This window comes from Diabrotica undecimpunctata, chromosome 10 (assembly GCF_040954645.1).
Source record: "Diabrotica undecimpunctata isolate CICGRU chromosome 10, icDiaUnde3, whole genome shotgun sequence".
In the NCBI taxonomy this organism is placed as follows: domain Eukaryota; kingdom Metazoa; phylum Arthropoda; class Insecta; order Coleoptera; family Chrysomelidae; genus Diabrotica; species Diabrotica undecimpunctata.
The window spans coordinates 2,040,176-2,063,734 of record NC_092812.1 but is presented as its reverse complement, the minus strand read 5'-3'; the positions used below and the strand labels follow the sequence as shown (position 1 = coordinate 2,063,734).

Below are 23,559 nucleotides of genomic sequence, written 5' to 3'. Positions count from 1 at the left end.
TTATTGCAATATTCACTTCTTGCAAATACTCTTGTAAATCGTTTGCCAAGAACTGCAAATAATTATCACCATTTAAATTGTTGGGAAGAAATACTGGGCCTATTAGATTGTTATCCACAATTTCTGCCCAAAACATTAACATTGAAAGTCCTTTGGAGATAAGTCGTTTTTTGACGTTAGGAGTTTCGTCGGCCCAAATGTGCTCGTTATGATGGTTTGTTATTCCATTTCTACTGAAGGAAGGTAGCATCAAAATATTTCTAATAAAATTAATATTTCGAGTGTTTTCCATTAACAACTAATCGCAAAATCCAATACTTCTAGGATAATCTTCAACCAATAACTCTTAAACCGTTATTAAATGATAGGGTTTGACCAGTTGATCCTTCAAACGCCTCCAAAACCTTACGTAAGGAATATTTAGTTGAGCAGCTATTACCCTTGTACTTGTTCCAGGGACTTCTTCAATGATTTCTAAAATGTCTTCATCAGTTGCATCCATTATTCGACGACCACTATTGCCAGCAACTTGCGGTTGGAGTGTACCCGGTTCCCGTAAACGACGATCAATGGTCAGAAATAATCGTCTATCGGGTGTATTTCGATTGGGGTATTTTACTGCATAACGCCTTGCGGTTGCTGCACTATTTTCTTGACATTCACCTACGATAAACCCGATAGTTTATTGAAATCATAATTTAATCTGATCCAACTTACCCAAATTTAAATGCATATCTGCCATTTCCTGAAATGTGTAGGCCATTGTAATATCAAAATTTTTAATATTAATGTTATTCACACAATAAATGATAGCTTTAACTTATTGACTATTATTGATGGAACTGTTTGTAATTATTGTATCCGTAGAAACTAATTGTAATTTTATGGCCAACTGGGAAAAAACTAGTTTTTCGAAAGAGTGATAGGAGGCAAAAAAGTTTTAAAAATAATGTATTAAATTAATGATGCCACAAAATTCATTTGATTTGAACGTACTCAAAAGTTTGGGGGGATTTAGGGCTGCACAGCCCCCTTAAAATTTTTCTGCGCGCTTAGATTTTGTAGCTTGTTTTGTATGAAAAATGCTTTCAGAACAAGAAAGTAACGTGTCCATTTTTATTACAAAATTTCAAGTAGTTTAGGGGATAATTCAAAAAAAATAATTTTTATTTTGTAACTTCAAAGGGCTCTTTTGGTAAATGAATGTAACAGGTGTAACACCCATGCCAACAACGTGAAAAGACAGTAGCCTTGAGGTCAAAATATGACAGAACAGCAAGGCAAAATACCAACCTCTACTGCAATAGAGCGGTACATTTAAAGAATATGATAAATTTGGGTGACAACTTGTCATTAAAAGCCAAAAAATGAAAGGAAATGGTGGTTAAGATCACCATTTTCCCCCCAGTGATTGGTTGAGAAAACCAATGAATTTGTTCATTGGTTCATTTGTTTCATTACCTGCGGCACATAGTAAGCTAAAGACTGGTAACTTCATTTTACTTTTAAATGTTATATTTCAATCTTAATCTATTCGATAATGTTACCCAAAGTCAAAATTAAATTTAACTGATAATATACTGTTGGAAGTGCATCTTATGATCTTTCTAGTTCTCTACATATCAATATTAATGTTTTTTACTTAAGTTTTTTACAAAAATTTTTTATAAACATGTATGATTCTCACATGTTCTTTTGCTGTGCTAAGTTTGTTAATTTGTATACTGTACCTAGTTTCAATTAATTGTTTATACAACTTGATCTCAAAATTTCCATTGTCGTAAGCTTTTTTACACATTTAATATCATTGACTGCTACATGTCTTTTTAAGGTAACACACATGTAATAACTTTTCTGATGATTCTTTCTGAGTAGAAAGCGAAACGTCTTCAATAAATGGATGAAGTAGCTACCTTCTTTGTCTTTTATTTCTCCACTTTGACCGAAAAACCCACTACTCTTCTAGTGTTCCTTAATTTATATTGGATTGACGGTCGTCCACCTTTTCTCGATATATATATATATATATATATATATATATATATATATATATATATATATATATATATATATATATATATATATATATATATATATATATATATATATATATATATATATATATATATATATATATATATATATATATATATCTATATAGGGTGTCCCCAAAAATAGCGCGTTCCTTAAAGGTATAGGTACAAGGCACCATGTAGATGAAAAAACTCTTATAACATTTTTTTCTAAATTCAACAGTTTGACCAGAAAACGAAAATACATTTAGGTTTAAAAAAAATTTTTGTAAACTACGTGCAGTATGAATATTTTAACGAAGACAGTCACAACTTTAGTAAACAGATAGTTTGAAACAAGATTTATGCCCAGGTTATCTTCCTCGAAGTATCGTCGTAAGTTTCTTTTGTAGGCATGTGAGGCATGTTTTACGAGAAATGGTGTGTAGAATTTTTATAATTGCCACATATATTTCCTTATTTAATACGTAGGATAAATTTTTAACAAAAATTTATGGCCTCCCATAATTTATTGCAAAATGTTTGCTGGTACTTCTTGAAGACGTGCCTTTGCAAACACGCCGTGAAATGTGGGTTCTTCACGACAGAGCCCCAGCACATTTTACCAGAGCTGTTAAAATTCTTCTTGATATCACTTATATCCTTGTCGTTAGATTTGTATGAGTAGATCCATTGTGTAGCCGCCGCCAAAGTCTCGAATACAATGTACTAGATCTTTATTTTTGGGGACATCTGAAATCGTTAGTTTATGATAACCGAGATAAAATCGAAACAGAAGCTGAATTACGGGAACGAATTTTTGATACTGCAGAAACTATCCGACATAATTTAGTTATCTATGGCATTACTAACAATTGGACACTATGAACATTTATTGCAATAATTATTATCAAGTAAGTACAATTATCTAATTTAATTTTAGTCCACAAGTAAACAAATTACTGATAGTCCGATCATAGTGTAAAAAAATAAATTGGAATTATTTACCATTGTATGTTGTATTTAATTTCCAGTGTAAAACAATGTAATTTAAAGCTTAATAAATACATAGTACTAGTTCAGTTAAAAGATAAAGTGTTTATTGTAAATAATTGACATTTTAACAAATTGTTTAATATTATGCCATATTTCAATAAATTTCAGAAAAACGTTACAAATATTTTTTCTTAGTTGCATTAATTACTTTTTAGGAATTAAACCATAGTATACTCATTCCAAAGTCAATTTACCATGGTCAGCTTTTTACTCTATTTATAGACAATTTGGCATATTTTCAATTTCTATGGCTTCTCGGATAATTCTTGGTTTATAGAAGCGGATGTGGGCTACGGTTCTAGAGTTTTCAAAATCAATTTTGTGACCTGTATGAAGATGGTGTTGACCCAGAGCTAAAATTAACTCGGAATTCCAAACAGAAATGAAATGTTTATATACCTTATTTTGGATTATACAATTTGTTTGGCCTATATAGGATCGGCGGCCAATTTGGATAAGGGCTTGTTTTAAACTAGAGAGCTCAGCGGGTCTACTTGCATTATCGCAAAGGCATATTGATCAGGAGACAAGGAAGTTTCCACCTCCATCGTAAACTGGATACTAGGATTTATACAATTTAGATGGGTTTGAATAGACACCAAAGCATCCCTGCCATAGGGCCAAATGACGAATACATCGTCAACATATCGTAGCCAACATGTGTTTGACCATTAATGTGGATAGTGCTCGGCTCTCGAAGTCTTCCATAAAGATATTAGCAATTACTAGAGATAGTGGGAAGCCCATTGAGCACCATCTATTTTTCTGTAGAATTGATTTTGGCAGATGAAATAAGTGTTGGGCATACAACGTTTAATGAAAGGTAAGTTGTCTTGCTGGTTACTGTATTTATTTTTCAGAATATTTAGAGTTTCATCCATAGGAATGTTTGTAAAGAGTAAAACGATATCGAAACTTACTAGAGTGTCTGACGGTGAGATAACGTATTGTTTAAGAAGTTCGATAAAATAAAAAAAATTTTGACGAAGGATTTTCGGCGAGAGGTTGTAGAGTTTTGGCCAAGTACTTGGCCAATGGTTATGTAGGCTAGTTGTATGCACTGACAGTGGAACGTAGAGAATATAAGGTTTGTGAATTTTGCGTAGGCCATATATTCGAGGTGTTCTGAAAGACTTTTCACGAGGAATTAGAGATTGTTTTATGTCAACTGCAACAGAGGTTTTATTGGTAATGGCTTTTACCGTCAATGTGATAATTGCAAACATCGTCCGCTCCACCTGTGAATCAAAAATGTCAGAACTGTCAGCAATGTTCGCGCCAACCCCCGCGCCAATTCCCGCGTCACCATAATTCACCCAAGCCACGTCACCATCGACGGTATAAATGATGCCTCTTCTATTCCCAGCACCAGTAACGCATTGATTGGTGATCAGTGTAGTAGTGTCTGGGGGCTCAGGAGACTGAGACCTCCGAAGCCCTGAAGAAGACATCGAAGATGATGTCGAAAGCTTGTCTTAAGTTGCTACTAGGTTTTAGATCCATTATATCAACTTTTTTGTGCATCTTGTACATATATAAGCCGAATACAGTTGGCTAAAGTAATTAATTTGAACAAGCATTTCTTTGAATTCTCCTTAAAATCTCTCGCGTAAGTAAAATCCTGTGCTTTTGTCGGATTAAAGTTATTTAAGGTAACTAGTGAAATCAATTGTATCAGTTTACTCTCTTAGTTCGAGTTTGAGCAATACATCTAACCTTCGTTAGATTGTTATTTTGTTTTTAAGATGTTCTGCATATTTGCATAATCTTTTTTAATAGGAGACACTCGAGCTATTGGACGTTGTAGATATTTATTTTTTCTTCAAAAACAGTATTCTGTCAGTACTATTATATACAGTGTGTTCTGTGAGAAACTTACAGGCCAATGCTTGTTTAATATTTATGATTGTGTTAATTAATTGTCTGGTTACCCTATTTAGCAGAATTTTGTCTTAAGGCTCCTTGAGGCTTCTTGATTGATACCAATTTTGTCTAATTTTACGCTTTTCAGCTACAAGCTTCTATAAGATTTTCTTTAGCAAGTACCGTACAGTAGCATTGATATCCAATGAGAACAAAGTAATCCTCACCATCATCAATGAAAGACTAAATTCAATAATCTTCTACAAATTCCTTAAGAACAATGCGGATTCGTTCCAAGTAGGAAAACACATTCTCAGTATTTGTGAAATTATAGAAAAATCACAAGAGTTTAATATAGAAACATAGTCCCGAAGCCACAAGGAAGCCCACAAAAAAAAATTATGTGTTTTCTGATTAAATACCGTAAATTCATATTGATATATTCATACTTTTCATTAAACCGTTTAACGTAAATTTACCTTATATAGCAAATATAGAAGGGGCCCGTCAGGCCTTCTATATACCGCTCCGCGGACTATGGTCGGAACACACGCTCTTTTTTCTTTTTTAGGGACTCTAGTCCCGACGTAAAGTAGAGTAAAATCAATAGAGTCAGTAAAGTAAATAGGGAGAAAAGCCTAGATGTGGCTACCCCTACAGTTAGGTGGCATAACCACATTCACTAAAAACCGAGGATGTCCTATTACCTAGGGCATCTTAAGTAAATTTCGGATCATAAGCCTCCTCACGTAAGTCACACGATGAGGAGGGGTGGTGGGAACGCCTGAGGGTCAGATAGGTACCACTTCGACTAGCGAAGTGTGACCGGTTTGATCTTCGGACATGTGGATCCCATTCTTACATTGGTATACACATGTTCCTAGGGGCAGGGTTGATCACTGCGTGTGTGTGTGGAATATAGAAACATATTTGCGCTTCGTTGACTTCTCCAATGCCTTCGATAACGTAAAATGGGATAAAATGTGAGATACACCTAGAGAAATGAGTACGCCAGAACATCTAATCTATTTATTACAAGAACTTAATGTAAATATTACCGCTAATGTAGGAGTTAATAATGTAATTTCGAAAAACTTCAAATTGAAATCTGGAGTTCGGCATGGATGTATAATATCATCCATTCTTTGTGAACACATTATGCGTCAAGGTTTTGAGGAAGCATAAGGCAAAGCAACTATAGGAGAAAAAAAAAATAAAAAAAACTACAATATACTGATGACATGGTATTATTTGTGTCTTCACCAGAAGAACTGGAACAAATTTTGAATAAGCTAGGCACGATGAGTACGGAATATGGTTTGAAAATAAATATACAAAAAACCACAGTATTGATCATTGATAGAAACAGAAATAACTTAACAGAGATAAGAAATATGGCGGGGTACGCAGTGGTCAGACAATTTAATTAATTGGGCTCTCTCATTAGTAACAGTGGAGAATGTGAAGACGAGATCAATCGCAATGGCCAGATCGGCAAGTCAAACTCATATAAATATGGGAGAACACTGACGTTAAAAACAAACAGTTAAACATAAACCATCAAAAACGTCGATTTGAAGCGTATAATGGCATTTCAAATGTGAGTCTGCCGTAAAATGTTGCACATTTATGCACCGCAGATCACACAAATAAATCAATACTAGAAGGACTTAACAAAATCTAGATCCACCACTACTGTCAAACAAAATATATTTTTCAAATTATAATTAGAAGAAGAGAATGCATGGAAATAATTATATTTGAAGGCAACATAGCGGGTTCTGGTAGGAAGATCTGTAAGAGGATGCTTATAATGCACGATAATTCAACATAAATAGTCGAACAAATAAAGCCACTGCATCCTTACGAAGGAGAAAAGATAGAGGAGGAGAAGAAGGCTTAAGTCAAATTGAAGAGCACTTAATTTTGTTAATCAAGTATTGCCTAACATAGTGTTTTCGTAGTTTTCTCGCTTTTTGTAGCTGCTGTGGAGACGAAACGAGTACTATTGAACTTTGAGATAGACAATATAGAATGTCAAAATGTTTTTAAATTATTTGTTTAATAAATAAAAATAAGAAATACCTGTGAGGTTAAGTTCAAATTCCTTATCTGCTGAGTATCCTGTTGATGCAAGTGACCCAAATAATTTAATATTAATCGATGCTGTTCCTGTGGCTGTAAGAGAAAGTGGTAAACCGGCACCAGTGGGAACGACGTACTTTCCATCCAAAAACATTGATGCTTTGTTATAATTGATTTCCTGTAAAAATGTAAAAAGATAAAATATTATATTGCATACTTAATAACTAATTTATTTAAAACTCATAGGATATTTAGTGATTTACTTCTCAAGTATTTCTAATAAGATTTTAAAAAGTAATATGTTTTTTATCAACTGACTGACAGGAGACGTAACATGGACATCTAAGACAAGTGTGAATAAAGTATAACCAAATAAACACCCTATAATCAAATGAGTATATGGTATAGGGGCTCCAGTTAAGCCTTTACTGTAGATTTCTTAATTAAATACTATCGTCATATACACATACACAAATCCCTTATAGCCAGTCACAACATGCTAATTAGGCGAGGGTGGACCTCGTCACCTGGAGTATGTTAATTTCATTCTCATTTCATTCCTCAAGGGGTTTCGAGATCACTGAACACGAATATGATAACGACGATGGTCCTTGATCTACTCGGTGTCCAGGGCGGACCTCATCTCCTAAAGTTTTATATTAATTTCATTTTAAATCAGTCGACAGTCATTACTCGAGGATTTTAGAGGTCGCTGAACATGAATATTTCGTTAATAAATGACCTCAGAATACCTCATGAAACTTTATATAAAACTACAAAAAATTATGCAAAACATTATTTTTTAAATTTGGCGCTTTTAAGCTGATGAAGTGCCAGGTGATACATAATAATCTTCCCAGTAGCAGTTCCCGCCTTTTATTTTTACATGTGCTCTTATACATTCTCTCACTAGGGATGGGAAAGACCTACCGGTTTTAACCGAAAACCGGTTTTTTACTTCGCAATAACCGGTTTTATCGGTTGTTTTTTTGTCCCGGTTATAACCGGTTTTTAATTTTTAAAGTAAAAACCGGTTATTAGGTTTTTACGGTGATTAGGATTAGGTTAGGTATTATTTTGGATCCCAATCATAATTATTATTTTCAAGTAATTATTCCAAACAAAACCACAATTCAAATTTTATTTTATTTTATAAATACAGAAGCAAACTGAAAGTGCAAACTCTCATCATCCAGAAACAATTAAGTTTTATTATATTTCGTTGAAAAAGTATTTGTAATCATAATATTTAAATAAGAAGTGATCTGGTACATAATCTATTTTTCACACTTGACTCTTGACATTGAAAGTGGGTGAATGGCTGTTTCTGATTACCAAAAATAATGTTCTGACTATAAATATCGAATTACCGACTACGAATACTAATCTCCACGGACTTCCCTACGTTTTCAAAACGATACACCCATACAGGAAGTATTAAATGTGTTAAAATGTACCTATTATACAAATATACAAACATGTTAAAAGTAATACATGATAATTTTTTTTGATGGTAGTAAAAATAAAAGATGAATTGCATTATTCAATTTATTTTTAAGTAAAATATTTATGTTGATATTATTTTTTTTTAAATCCCATTTGAAAGAGTCTGGGAAATTTTTATAAGTTGAAATGGTTGTGGTGGGGAATTTTTTGGGTTTGGGAGGAGAGGAAAATTTGTGGGTATTTTAGAGGAATATGTTTTTAAATGGTAAATTAAATTTGCATCATTATTTAAATACAATAATTGCATATTATATTCTACTCTCATTATATTCATTGACAATAGAACCTGAATTATTTTAGCGCTCTCTGTTGAGCAGTAGTATAATAATTTTGGTTTACTGCTCTCTGCATCTGACTACAACCAGATGGAGTTCTGTCTACCATATGCTTAAAAGATTCACACTAATGTTCCCATATATAGCTGCAATATTTCCAGATCTCTCGATTAAAAAAGCACCAAGGATGATTTCTGGTTCAGATATAAAATTAATCACTGAAATTGTAAGCATTTCATCGCCTTTCGATGAGACCATAAAGGAGATCTCAGGTTCCCAGTACATTAGTGCTAGCCTTGTTATCCCCCTTGTGTCTATTATCGAAAGATTTTTAAAAACCTCAAGCCAAACCTTAGTACAGCTCAAAAGTTATGCCAAAAGCTTATAACTAGCCTTCAAGAGAGGGGCACTAAGCTTTTACGAAATCACCTGCTTTGCCATACTACAATCACGGACCCGAGGTTCAAAAAACTATATCTGAATCCGTATATAGTGGAGACAGTCACATCCAATTTAGGCTCGGAAGTTAGGACGTACCTTACCGAAATCGGAAAACTTTCTCCTTCCTGCTCTTTCCAGAATGAAAAGGCCAAAGTGAGTTTAAAATCAAATCCTCTTTGGTCTTCACACGATCTGGAGTTGGTGAACAGTGGTTTCAGTTCAAGTTCTCAGGACACACAGATTCAAAGTTCTTTTTCAAATGAATTGACTCTATATCTGCAGCGGCCTTTGCTGCCAAGTGATCCGTTTTCATTCTGGGATCAAAACAGAACCTGTATGCCAGGCTTGGCTTTTATAGCTAAAAAAATACATGTCGTTGGTCGGAAGTTCGGAGGCATCAGAGAGACTGGTGTCATCATTGAATGATATTGTGTCAGATGAGAGAAGCCGCTTAACCGACCAACATATATATGAACGAGTTTTTCTCAATAGGCTTTATGAAAAATACTGGCCAACATAATGCTAAATCTATTTCATATAATATAAACTATTTGTAACCTTCTAACCTATACTTTTTTACTTAAAATATTACTTCATATTCTTTTATTGTATATTATTGCAATATGTATTTATTAATCTTACGCTATATTATATTTAATAATAATCACTAAATATATATTAATAATAAAATAATAAATAAATATAATAATTAATAGAATAAAATGATTTTATTAAAAATTGTGTTTTATTTATATTGATATTGATGTTCTTTCGATAGTACTAATTTTGATCATATTGATATCGAGTCGAATGAAGTACCTATCGCAAACTTAAGTGCATTGTAAATGTAACTTTGTAACTATTGGATTAAAAAAACCGAAAACCGGTTTTTGGAAAAACCGGTTTTTTTTGGCCGGTTATAATCGCCAGGTTAAACCGTAAGCAAAAAAAAAACGGTATAACCGAAAACCGGTGTTTTGTCAAAAACCGCCATCCCTATCTCTCACACGTACTAGTAAACAGATATCATTCAAGTTACATAGTTAAATTGCGTTGTTTTCTCCCCTATTTCAAAATATTATGAAAATCACTGATTCTAATATAAAAATGCGGATATAGAAAAAATGGCTTGGTTTGCAATTTTTTACGTAAAAATTTTGCTGGGTGAAAATTGCACAAATGTGGAAAACTATGAACAAAATCGATTATCTGATACAGAAGAATATGAGGAAGAAATAAATTATTTATATGATTCGATTCTTTGTTGATCTTTTTTTTTCTGACATAGTTTAAAAAATTTATATTCAAGAAATCATATTTTAACTCTTATTAGATACCATATTTTAATAAAAATAAAGAAAAAACTTTAATAACAAATCAACAAAAAACTTCAGAATACGAAGTCCACGCTGGGTACCAGATACCTTGGAGATCATCGCCGTTATAATATTCGTGTTCAGCAACCCCAAAAAAACGCCAAGTAATGACTTGACTGATTTTAAAATATGAAAATAACATAAAACTTCAGAAGACGAGTTTACTTTGGGCACTTCAAGCTAGATAATAGCCGTCATGATATTTTTATTCAGCGATCTGGAAAAGTATTGAAATTCGACTGATTTTTAATAAAAAAAAAAAAAAACTCCAGGATACGAGGTCTACCCTGGGGCACCAGGTAGCTCATAGACCAACGTCGTTATCTTATTTGTATTCAGCGACCTAGAAAACCCACGAGTTATGACTGTCGACTGATTTAAGGTCGCGGCATATTATCGTGCACGTATAGTTTCCGGCACGTAGCGTTTCCACTCCAGCAATTGGGCTGCGCGTTCACATTTTCATACATAGAACGTTTTAGTTTGGTTCGGTGAAGATATGATCTCGCTTTTCTCGACAAAAATTATGTGCAATTGCTCTTCTACTTAACGATAAAGAATGAAAAACTGTGTTAAAAAGAAGGTTTGAAGTACATCCAATGCTAAGACAAAGGAAGAAGGAATGTGAATACTGGAGTTTATACAGAGAATTAATTGATGACGATGAAAAATATTATGGATATTTTAGAATGAATAGGATTCAGTTTAAATATGTTTTAAATTTAATCTCACCTTCAGTTAAAAAACAAAATACTACATTTAACGAAGCCATACATATCAAACCAAAAAGTATTTTTAAAAAGAAGAGTACAAAAGTCCTAATTGTTTGTCACTTCGTTGATTAATTGTCACAAAGCAATAAAAACACATGCATAAATGACAAAATAGCCTTGAAAATTATTTTTTTAAATACTCTGTATCAAAATCAAACAAATACCTAAATAAATAACGGGGGGAAAACGACGGACATCTAATTCACATTATCCTTACCGACCGGTTACGACTCGTTACGTAGCCGTCGGCATCAGTAAAATATTGTTTTCAAATATACTGAACGGAAACGTTAAGTGTCTGAAACGCTATGTTTCGGACAGTGTGCGTTATTCATATTTAAAACCATTTAAATGATATTTTTCGGAAACTAAACGCTATGTGCTGGAAACGCAACGTGCACGATAATATGCCACGACCTTTAGAATGAAATTAACATATCGTCGCCTTAATTGGAAAACCACGTATATACAATTTTTTACCAAAATTATATTTTTATTTCTATGGATGTAAAACCTCTTCTTTCACCTTGAACAGTTGTCAGAATAAATCTTTCTGCGTCGTGCTGCCTTCTATTGAGTAAAAAAAAGAACCACGTATATCAGTAAGCTCTTCATGTTTAATAAGAAAACCACGCATATAAGTTGTACTTGTACTCCTTGTTTCAAGTGAAGTTTGTATTGCTGCTCTTAGAAAAACAATAAAAGACAGGTAAGTTCAATATCTAATGACAAAACACCTTCGTTTTTAAGTGGTATGTTTACGAAAACCTTTTAAAAAGGTTATATTTACTATAGTTGTTTAGTAAACTTCGTATATCGAATTTACGAGATTTTCTGTCTATTCTGTGGCACAGTGAATGCATGATATTTTACATGTTTTGTACTGATTTATGAACTTTTCTTTCTTGATTGTTAGACCTACTATTTTAGTTTTTTGGTTTAAAATAATAAATTTGAACAAAGACTGATAATTTCATAGACCATAATTTTACATTTTTATTACATTATATTATTACATTCTGTTAACTGAGGTCTATTATTTTATACAAACATGAGTTATCGGAGCAAACGTTTTCTAGATTTGGCCCTCAATAACAAGCAAAAAAGTTTGGAAATGAAAGACTGTCATCAACCATCACCTCTACTTGTGACAACTTCTCCTTTGAAAATGGTCCCATACAGTACGCCAGAAGTTCTTTGTCAAGGTGAGTTCATAGTATATTATAACATCATTATATAAATACTTTCATGACTCTAGTGTCGATCAGAATATAACAGTAACAATTTCCGTTATTTTTAGCCTACTGTTCACATGATTATCCAAACACATCGCAGAGAATGGAAGAGTACGAACTTCCTTGTAGCGAAGAAAATGGATTCATTTTAAAACCGGTTTCAAAACCTATAAAAGATATTTTCAGTCACAGTTTGAAACAATTAACAATCCTGGACTTATCCAATTCATTGCCAGAATTTGATACAATGACACTGTCTTTAGGAGTAATAGTTAAAGACATACATTTGAGTGATAAAGATATTTTATGAGGAGAAACTCTTTTAGAAGAAATAGCTGCGAAAGAAAACTCAAGTCATGGGACAACCGAAATTAATAATATTATGATATATTATTTTGAAAATTCAGAAATATGTAGACCTAATAAAACTTTAGTTGAAATGAGTGAAGATCCTGAACAAGGATGCCTACAATAAATCACTGAAAATTACATAAATGACGCACAGCCTGAATAGAATCTTGATAAAAATTGATGAGATGATGAACAGCAGAGAAGTTTTAGGCAAACGAAAAAGGAATAAAAAGCCTTTTAAACCAATGTGGAGGACAGAAAAGAGTAAATAAAAAAGAATGAAGAGTGAAGAATATTAATTATGGAAGGAGAAAAACTGAAGCTGGAAAAATTGTGTGTGACGTCAAAAGGTCTAAAAGAGAGAAACCTCGTTGTCTATGTAAATCTAAAAACAATCCGTGCCGGTGTAGTTTCCAAGAAGGAGGGGTTCTGAATTGAGTAGGGGCTCTTCAGTACTTCTTGGAAAACACACTCGGATTGGGTTAGTTCTCAACCTTAACACGGCGCGTCGCAATGGCTGATAGGATACGCCCTACAGATATATGGGATAGGTGTGAATAAGACTTTGCCAAATAAACACCCGCGGATCAACTGAGAGCATGGCATAAGGCAGCAGTTATGTCATTACAGGATCGGAGCGGTACAGAAAAATCTCCTTACCAGTCTGATACTGAATAATCAAAGGCAGTAATTATGATTTAACCGGTTGTGATACTGCGAAGTGACCGAATGATTACCGGTAAAAATAATCCCCCATTTGTTGGTCAACAGCTACGGGTAGAAGAACTGACATGCGGTAGGGCACTTCATTGCCCTGGAGCTGAGAAATTGACTCCAAAGACGGAAGAGCTAAATTAGCCAACGGCATTGAGATCTAAAAAGCCACGGGATGACTACCACATTAAAGATCCGTAAGGATATCCCCAGGACACCATAATGGCTAAAAATACAAAACAAAACGGCCCTCAGTCCCGAGCACCCCTTAAGTGGGGAGAGGGTACTAAGAATCCCCCGGTCAGCCAATAATGTCCCAAAAATTAAAAGGATCGGTACGTGGAACATTCGAAGCATGTACCAAGCAGGCAAAGCAGCAAATACTATTCGAAAAATGACGATGCAGTGAAGTTCGATGGCCAAATTCTGGAATAAGAATTATAGATGAACATAATATCTATTATTCTGGAGACGACACAACAAGAAACAGAAATGACGTAGCGATAATAGTAAAAAGGGAAATAGCTAAAGCAGTAATAGGATTTATGCCCATATCAGACAGAGTTGTGCTATTGAAACTTAACTTAAGGTTGATCTTCACCCTCGATTAATTTGTTTCTGATCCTAGAGATGGCTCTACTGCGACATACTACTGTGGTAATTTTTTTAACTTAATCGTAGATTTCTACATGATGACTCTGTAATATTTTCAAACCCTAATATAAATTACAGTTTTCTATCATTATATCCATTGGCTGAGTTGCCAAGTTGTGTAGACAGTAATTTTATCAAATACCTAATAGACCAAATAAGCAAAGATATCTTTAACAACATCTTTATGTATAATATTTTACTGCTCCGCTGTGTCAATCGGAATATTAAAGTTACGTATTTGCAAGAACATAATCCACACATATCATTGAAACATGACACATATTTATTATGTAAACATTTTTATCGACAAAGAGGTACTTAGCGGCGCTATCTGTGAATATCGTATTACCATTAAATTTATACATGCAATCATATATTAGATTTTCGTTGATAGTTAAAAATTAAAGTATCTGATATTATTAAATATTTTAGTGGGATTTATATGAAAAATGGTCAATCGTCAAAAATGTTATTTAAAACATGCGAACATGTCTTTCTTTTGGTCTGTTTATTACTGGTTTCAGGTTTGTTATCTTCCTTATTAGTGCATCTTTTTCTCTTCTTTGTATGTGTCCAAACCATCTCAGTCTGTGTGGATTAATAAATTTCACTATGTCTTCACCTTCGGTTATATTTCTATTTCTTATTTCATGCTTTATTAGTCTTCTATATTCTCCTTGATCGGGCTTTATTGGGCTGTTTATTCTTATCATTTTGCTTTTAATAATTCTTACTTTTTCTTTATATTTTACTTTTTATTTATATTTTTATTTTCTTTATGTCTATTTTCGTAAGACATATTACTTTCGCTACGTATGCTATCACTGGTCTAATTGCTGCTCTATATATTTTTGTCTTTGTTTTTTGCTGTTTTTTATCTTTAAGTAGTGAATTATATTTCCAAAACCCGATGTTCTTCTCTCACCTTGTGTGCGTGGTAGTGTCATGCTTTGGATGTACGATTTGGGGTAGTTGATGCCTATTTAGTTATCACGGTTCTATTTGGTCTAATTAGTTCTTCAGTTTCCGTATTCGACCATTTTATAAAGCCAAATGAGTATGTGAAAAGTGGTATTGCGTATGTGTTTATTGCTTTTACTATCTGCTTGGAATTAAGTTTGCTTTTGAGTGTTAGTATCCCAGATTTAGTCATACAGCTCACACTCCATTTAAGGGGAAAATTCATTCATCCCAGATACCTACGGTATCAAAAGGATTGAGCTCTGGTGGGACTCTTTCCGTGTTATCGAGCCCTAGGTGGCTTGGTATGTTGGAGTATCTCCCAAAAATTTTCGTACACATCTGGACGTTGAGAGTACTACAGCTTTCTGCATAGTCTTGTAAAGATGTTCATTCAGACCTAGCTTTTTTATGTTTTCTAGGAGTTTCTTTGGAATTACTCCAGTAGTAGAGAGAATAATAGGTATTGTCTGGGTACTTTCCATTCTCCACTGTCTTTGTATTTGAATTTCCAGATCCCTGTACTTGGCGATTTTTTCGTTCTGTTTAACACGAAGATTATTGTTGTTGGGTATCGCCACATCAATTAATGTTGTTTGTCTCTTTAGTTTATTAACTAGTATGAGATCTGGTCTATTATGTGCCACTCTTTGTTCTGTGAGCACAGTGCTGTCCCAGTATAGCTTGTAGTTGTCATTGTCAAGTATACTCTCAGGAACGTATTGATAATATGGAAGATGGTTTGTTTGAAGAAGTCCCAGTTTGATAGCTATCTCTTGATGAATGATCTTTCTTACTGAGTCGTGCCGTTCCTTATATTCAGTTGCAGCAAATGCCTGACAGCCCCGGTAAGATGTTGGATGGTTTCCTGAGCTTAACATCCATATCGGCATTTGTCATTCTGGACCTGAGGGTCTTTGACGAGATATTTCAGGTAATTTTTGGTTTGTATAACCTGATCCTGAATGGCCAGTAGTGAATCTTCTGTTTCAGGGAACATCTTTCCTGACGTCAGCAAATAGTTCGACGCTATATTGTCGATATCGTCTTGACTGACCTCATTGGGATGTCGCCCGTGCAGAGGTTCACCCATCAAACAGAGAAAGAAATAGGTATGAACCCTGTGACTGTAAGAGAGATGATCGTGAAGATGACTGGAAGTACGGAGGGATGGAATAGTGTTCACAATTACATCCGAGCAGTCATTAAAAAGAAAGAAGAAGAAGAGAAACACCAACCGAGCCAACGACAGAGATAAGACCTAATTACTATTTTAATGGAAATAAGCCACAATTGAAGGTTAAAATAAGTTTATTGACGTTTGAATCTTTGATCTTTGATCTTGCACTAATAACTTGTTTATACTCCAACAATTAATAAAAAAAAGAATAGTAGTTGGTACCAAAGTACATCTAGCCTTCATCGACCTAGAAAAGGCGTATGATACAGTTCCAAGACTTAAATTGTGGCAACAACTCGACATTAGTCCATACCTTTTAGGAATAATTACAGAAGTATACAGGGAGAACACTACTTACCTAAAAATCGGAAATAGACTATCAGAGCCAATAAAAGTAACTAAAGGACTAAAACAAGGATGCATAATGTCACACTCACTGTTTAATTTATATATTGAGGCAGCCCTCCATAATTGGAAAAACAACTGCCTGAGAATGGGAATCCCCATAGGAAATGACGTACTGTTCTCCCTGAACTTTGCGGATGACCAAGTCGTCCTAGCTCAAGATTTTTATGATCTAGAATTTATGACAAAGCGTCTATACAGAGAATATGTAAAATGTGGGTTACAAGTCAGAATGAAGAAAACAGAATATTTAGTTATCAATTCAGATGCAAGGTTTGAAGTGTTCATCGACGAGGACGTGGAAATCAAACAAGTGGAAAAATTTAAATATTTAAGTGCATTCATTGCTAAGAATGGCTTGGGACAAACCGAAATTAAACACCGAATTACTCAGAGACGTAAAATTGTAGGATGTCTGAACTCCTTATGGTGGGATCGCAACATTTCAAAAAGGAACAAAAAAAGAATAGGGCAAACCATGGTTGAATCAGTTCTTTGTTATGACTCTGAAGTATGGACAATTGTCAATGCAGACCTGAAGAGAAGATTGTTAGCAGCTGAAATGGATTATTTCAGAAGAAGTGCTAGAACATCAAGCCAGGAAAGGAAGACCAACGCTACAGAAACGGTCATTGACAGAATAGAAAAAAAGAGGTTCAAAATGGTTTGGACACCTATTGAGAATGCCTGACGAACGTTGGCCCCAAAAACTTCACAAATGGATGCCCCCCTGGAAGAAGAAAAAGAGGTAAAACTTGACGCTCATGGAATGAAGGAATTAGAAGAGCGATGGAATCAAAAGGTTTGGAGGAGGAGCATGCCTTAAACTGACAGGATTGGCGGAGAAGAACGGGAATACGGCGATAGCCGTCTCCAAAATGTATTGTATTTACAAGTTGGCTTATTCCCATTAAAATAGTAATTACTTTAAAAGCCACAAAAAAATAGTTTCAGAACAATAGATAAGATTTAGATAAGAGAAGTGAGTGTTCCAAAAATGTCTTCACCCCACTTTCGGAGTACGGTACGTGCGACAGTCAAATGCACACAAGTAAGAGAGGGTGGTTTTAGTTGGTAGGCAGGATAATAGATACCTGAATCTTTGGCACTGCTATCTTTAGTACTTTAAATTAAACTCTTTAGTACTTTCAATTAAACAAAAACCCAAATTTTAGGGACTCAAAATGGAGGTAGCATAAAAAAATTTCAAACCCCCCCCCCTCAGACAAATTCTGTGTACGATACTGGTTATGTAAGAAACACTATTTTTATAAATACTAAAATAATTAACTAAAAACGCCTAAATAGGTTTTTAAAACTAAATAGGTTTTTTATAGATATATTACTTATAGAGTGTAAATTTTATGATATCCTACTTTCAAAATAAAAGTTGCAGTATCTACTATTCTGTAACTCTGTAAGTTTCAGCATGACCGGTTCAAAGTTCAAACCGATAACATTCCTATTAAATTTTGTTGTTATCTGCCAAAGTGTTGTACAAAGTAATCGATATGGCAACCCTGTTAGTGTGACGTTTTGCTTGAAGCGAAGCCGAACGTAATGCTATCTATCGATGATAAATACTACCATTGCTTCAGATGGAGCCATCTCCTTACATTACAATTTGAAGGCGGCAGTTCAAGATATAATTCTTGTTTAACGAGATTTTTCATATGTTTAGGAAAAAATATTGAACTTTTTGTTGCAAATATTTTCCACTTTTACAGTTTTATATATGTTGTTATTAAAAAATTTTTCGGTTTCTTACCGGTAACTTTATTATAAGCCGAAACATATTATTTTTTCCTATTGAAACAAAACTGTAAATTCAAAAATTTTCAAAAAATTCAAAAATATTTCTTATAATCATATCTTGATTCTGTAAAAAAATTAACAAAATCCTATGTTTGGTTTTTCCGCTTTATACTTGGAAAAAAGTAGTTTTTTTGAGTTTTTTCAAAAACGAAAACATGAAGTTTGCTTAAAAGTTGTCAAAATACTTCTAGTTATCACATATACCTTCTTAAATTTTTTCAAATTTTTTGAATTTACAGTTTGTCTTTTGGGGGGTGCAGATCAACCTTAAGTCCTTGATGGATTCGACCGTTACTTGATGGAAATTCATTTTATGTAACAATAAAACACTGAAAACTTAGTTTTCAAACTTCCACAAAATTTATTTTAAATTCTTATCACTACAGCTGTTTCGGCTGATTTCCTTTCTCAAGTGATCTGTTTTTGGTATGGGTTTACACTTTATAGTCTCTAATGAAATAGGTTGAGGGGGGGAGAACTGTTTGTCTCAAGCTGGTCATTCAGAATTATATCTGTGTTTTTTAATTTGTTGATTTCCATAGATTCTTACAAAGATAGCTTAAGGCCTTTATTTTGAATGTGGAGAATTTTAAATTCGTCATTAAAAGAATGATTATGATCTAGAAGGTGAAGTGCGTATGTAGAATCTGTTTTTCTATTATTGAAAGCGCTTTTATGTTCTGCTATTCGTTTATTAAAATTTCTACCTGTTTGACCAATGTAAGTTTTTGGGCAGTCGCCACATTTAAGTTTGTACACACCACTGTGTAAGTGTTTTTTATGTTGGCTCTTGTATAGCATAAAGTGTAAACCCATACCAAAAACAGATCACTTGAGAAAGGCAATCAGCCGAAACAGCTGTAGTGATAAAAATTTAAAATAAATTTTGTGGAAGTTTGAAAACAAAGTTGGGATCACAGCTACGAAATAAAAACTCGTATTGAAAAGCGAGAAGCTCTTTCAACAGCCTTAGGAAGATTCTCTGCAACTTATCTTTAAGTATCAATATACGCATAATAATAGATGTTACAGTTAGTCTTAGATGTTACGTCTTTAGTGTCCTCTATGGAGTAGAAAGCTGAAGCTTTACAGAAGATGCCATAAAACGATTAGAGGCATTTAAAATGTGGTGCTACCGACGTATGTTGAGGGTCTCATATATTCACCACACAAGTAACATAACTATTCTTCAGAGGCTAAGAAAAGACAAAGAAATTATTAACACCACAAAAAACAGAAAATTGGCTTACTTCGGCCACATCCTGCCGAAGAAGACAAAGAAAATATTAACACCATAAAAAACAGAAAATTGGCTTACTTCGGCCACATCATGCGTAATGATAAATACTGACTTCTACAGTTGGTAGTAAAAGTAAAAGGAACTGATAATCAATACTGCTCCAATTTCAGCTTTATAGAAAGTAGGCGGAACAACACGGTTACTCTCTGTCTGAGGCAGCACACCGCGCCCAGGAGAGAGAAGAATGGATAGCAACCATTCGTCAAATACCATAACGTCACCACATCCTTACGAAGGATAAAGGATAGAGGAGGAGGAGGAGTCTAAGAAACTGAAGATTTTAGCTTTATAGACTAAAACGTTTAAAAATTGTCTAAAAAGCTAACTTTTTTAACTTTTTAGAAAAGGGGGCGTAGACATTCATTTTCATTAGTCTCAGAACCGCCACTTAAAAAAACCGCCGGTCTTAAAAGCTAATATATATATATATATATATATATATATATATATATATATATATATATATATATATATATATATATACAGTGTAGGTAAAACTTTATGGTCGGTATGTATCTTACGTGAGATGGAGTGAGAAACACCTATTTAAAAAGAGAGAGGTATATTAGGTCAGCCCATTATATCGTCGAAATAGCATTAGTGGAACTAAGAAAAGAGGAGAAGTTCAACATAGCCAAACTTATTGGTTTTTTTTTTGACCTGTTGTCTTTTTAGAATTTTAACAACATTCTAAGATAATCAAATTTGGGCGAATTGATTTAAATGGCAGCTTACTGTTTTTTATTTTAAATTTGCCACAATTTTTCTTTTCAATAAGTTTAATTTAACATTTTGATTTCCACTTCGGAAATCGTTTTATGTAAATAAAATTTATTAATGTTTCGTATTTTAAGTACGATTTCCGAATTGGAAATCTAAACATCAAAATAAGCTTATTTTAAAGTCACGTTGTGCCTTATTCGTAATAAAAATAATAAATTGAAATATCAAACCACAATAAAAAACCTTCATACGAAATTATTTGGCAACGTCTCATGTCGCGTAGTCAAAGCATCGAATCAAAGTAGAATACAGGTAACGAACGAGTAGAGGTGGGCATTCTTTTTTTTCGAATCCTGAGAAAACTAATAAATATTTTTGAAAAATTTAAACTCAGACTGAAAGATTCCGTTATTACCGAGGGCCGAAAGTCTCTGAAAACTTCTATAATGTTTATTTTAATAAGTTACAGGGGCGAAACAAGAGAAAATTTAGTGTGATTTTGAATTTTAAGTATCTCATTCAAAAAAACTTTTTGTTATAGCTATAAAAAATATTTGTTAGTTTTCTCAGGATTCGAAAAAAATGAATACATTTAAAAAGCATTGGCCTGAAATTTTGCGCCTACGCTCTTAACGCAACTAAACCGATTTTCGTAAATAATAACTATGATTGTTTAACAGTAGTTTCAAGTAAGAGAGTACCTACATAAACAAACATAATGGCTATTATCGTTTATGTGTATATTTATTGAAGTGAAAGAAACTAATGAAGGATATATTTATTATAACTTGAAAAATAAACTAAACAATACAGATAGTAAATCGTACTTACATTTACATTACACGTTATTATTAAATCGCGAATCGTCTAAATTGACATTTAAAAACGTAAGTTTTTCTACTTTACTTCTTGTTAACCGTGTTCTTCTTTTATTTAAAATTAAAACCAGATTTTGAACATGTGTTCACATTTACAATACTTTTTGCTAAACCCGATATTAGTAATTATACTAGGTCGGATACTATGGATGTAAGGTTACCGTTTGCTAAAATTTTATTGCAAGATTCTTGAAGGCAGCGTACCATAACAATCACTGAACTACCCTTCAAGTATTTTTGGCGACTCATTGTACTTGTTATTTCTTAAGGCCGTAAAATTTGGGAAAATTGAAAACAAATAATCCAGTCTTTATTATTTAGATTTGGTCCAAGTCTAAGTCTGTATTAACTAATTCAAAAGTGGAACGGATTGCCTCTTCTAACTCGGTCATTCTTTTAACATGTAATAGGTGAAGTTCTACCTAGTTTCCACGTTTTGGATTGGCCGTTTGGGAACTTTGTTGTGTTGTAATAAATTGATACTTTAAAAGCCTTTCAAAAGATAAGGTACTTTTTTGAAATGTGTTTTTTTAGAAACTGAAATTTGAAATTAGTGAAATAATTTCACTAATTTCAAAAGCGATCTTTTCTGAATTATGGTTTCCAGAAAAATGGCAGCAGCCTAATAAAATCGTTTTAAATTCTAAATTTTCGGTTAAATATTGTCCTGTTAATGCGATATAACTCAGTTACTCCATATGTCCAAAGGTCAGTAGTAATACAGATATTTTCTACTTCTTAAACAACTTGTGATCTAATAATTTGCTTAGTTTTGGTATAACATTCCTGAAGTAATGAGCCTGACGAAATGAACAAGTTTTTCTTGTTGGTGGTTTATATCCAGGAATCCACCCTGCAAACTTTTTAAAAGCTCGTTCTTCAACTATGGAAAACGGATGAAACAAGTCTTTGCATAGGTTTATTAAATCCATATCTATTTGTTTCTTTTGTTTTATCCTAATATTTTTATTAGTGGAAGTATCCATCACCTTTTGACGCTTGGGTCGCGGTGGCAGTATGTCAGTACTTGTAGTAGAAGTAGTCGAAACGGACAGAAATGCGTCAGGAGAAGTTTCAATCATTGCAATATTCAGAAAGTGGACCATAAAAGCTGCATCTTCTACAAATGCGCATTTTTTGAAAATAAAATATTATTCTTATACTAGGTCAATAATTTTGACTAAGAGAAATAATTCATAATTGAATATTTACAATAAATAAATCCTTTGACGAACTATCAATAAAGATTTGAAATCGAAAATGCAGATCAATCGTAAATCGAAACTCATTCATTAATCAGAATACCTAGTTATAAAAATCAAAAGAAAGAGTTAAGAAGCTGGTTACTTCTATTAAAAAAGAAAACGAAGATTGTACTAGTGAAAATCAACCAGTACAAGAAAAAGAAACTGATAAAGATGACTTAAGTCCATGGTGTATTTTTGATGAATTTATTAGACATGACTCATCTAAACATTCAGCTGTATCTAGAGATATAAAAGAAGTCGACATGTATTTGTCTGATGATATTACCCACAAAAAATTTCGAACGGTGATTGGAACTGTCCATTACAGTGGTGGAAAAACCATCGCCATGTATATCCTAACTTAACCACTATATTCATAAAATTGTATTGTAACAAAATCTGTTCATTGTGAACACATGTTCAAAATCTGGTTTAATTTTAAACAAAAGAAGAAACAACAAGAAAAGTGGAAAAACGTATGTTTTTAAATGTCAATTTAGACGATTCGCGATTTAATAATGTATCATGTAAATGTAAGTACTATTTGTATTGTTTAATTTATTTTTTAAGTTATAATAAATATATCCTTCGTTAGTTTCTTTCAATATAATAGCCAATATGTTTTTTGTGTACTCGTTTATTTGAAACTACTGAGAAACAATCAACTAGTTACAGTTTACGAAAAACGGTTCCGATAAAAATGTCAACGA

At 33.3% G+C, this 23,559-nt stretch overlaps 1 protein-coding gene across 2 annotated transcripts in view; it reads right to left on the bottom strand.

Annotated features, from left to right (window-relative positions):
* The window catches only part of Apoltp (Apolipoprotein lipid transfer particle), a 1,459,665-nt gene that overhangs the window by 1,159,188 nt on the left and 276,918 nt on the right, over positions 1-23,559 (bottom strand). For both annotated transcript variants that reach the window (XM_072546518.1, XM_072546519.1), the window contains exon 12: positions 7,017-7,194. In XM_072546518.1, coding sequence (XP_072402619.1) covers positions 7,017-7,194 — 178 coding nt within the window. The remainder of the gene's footprint in view (positions 1-7,016; positions 7,195-23,559) is intronic.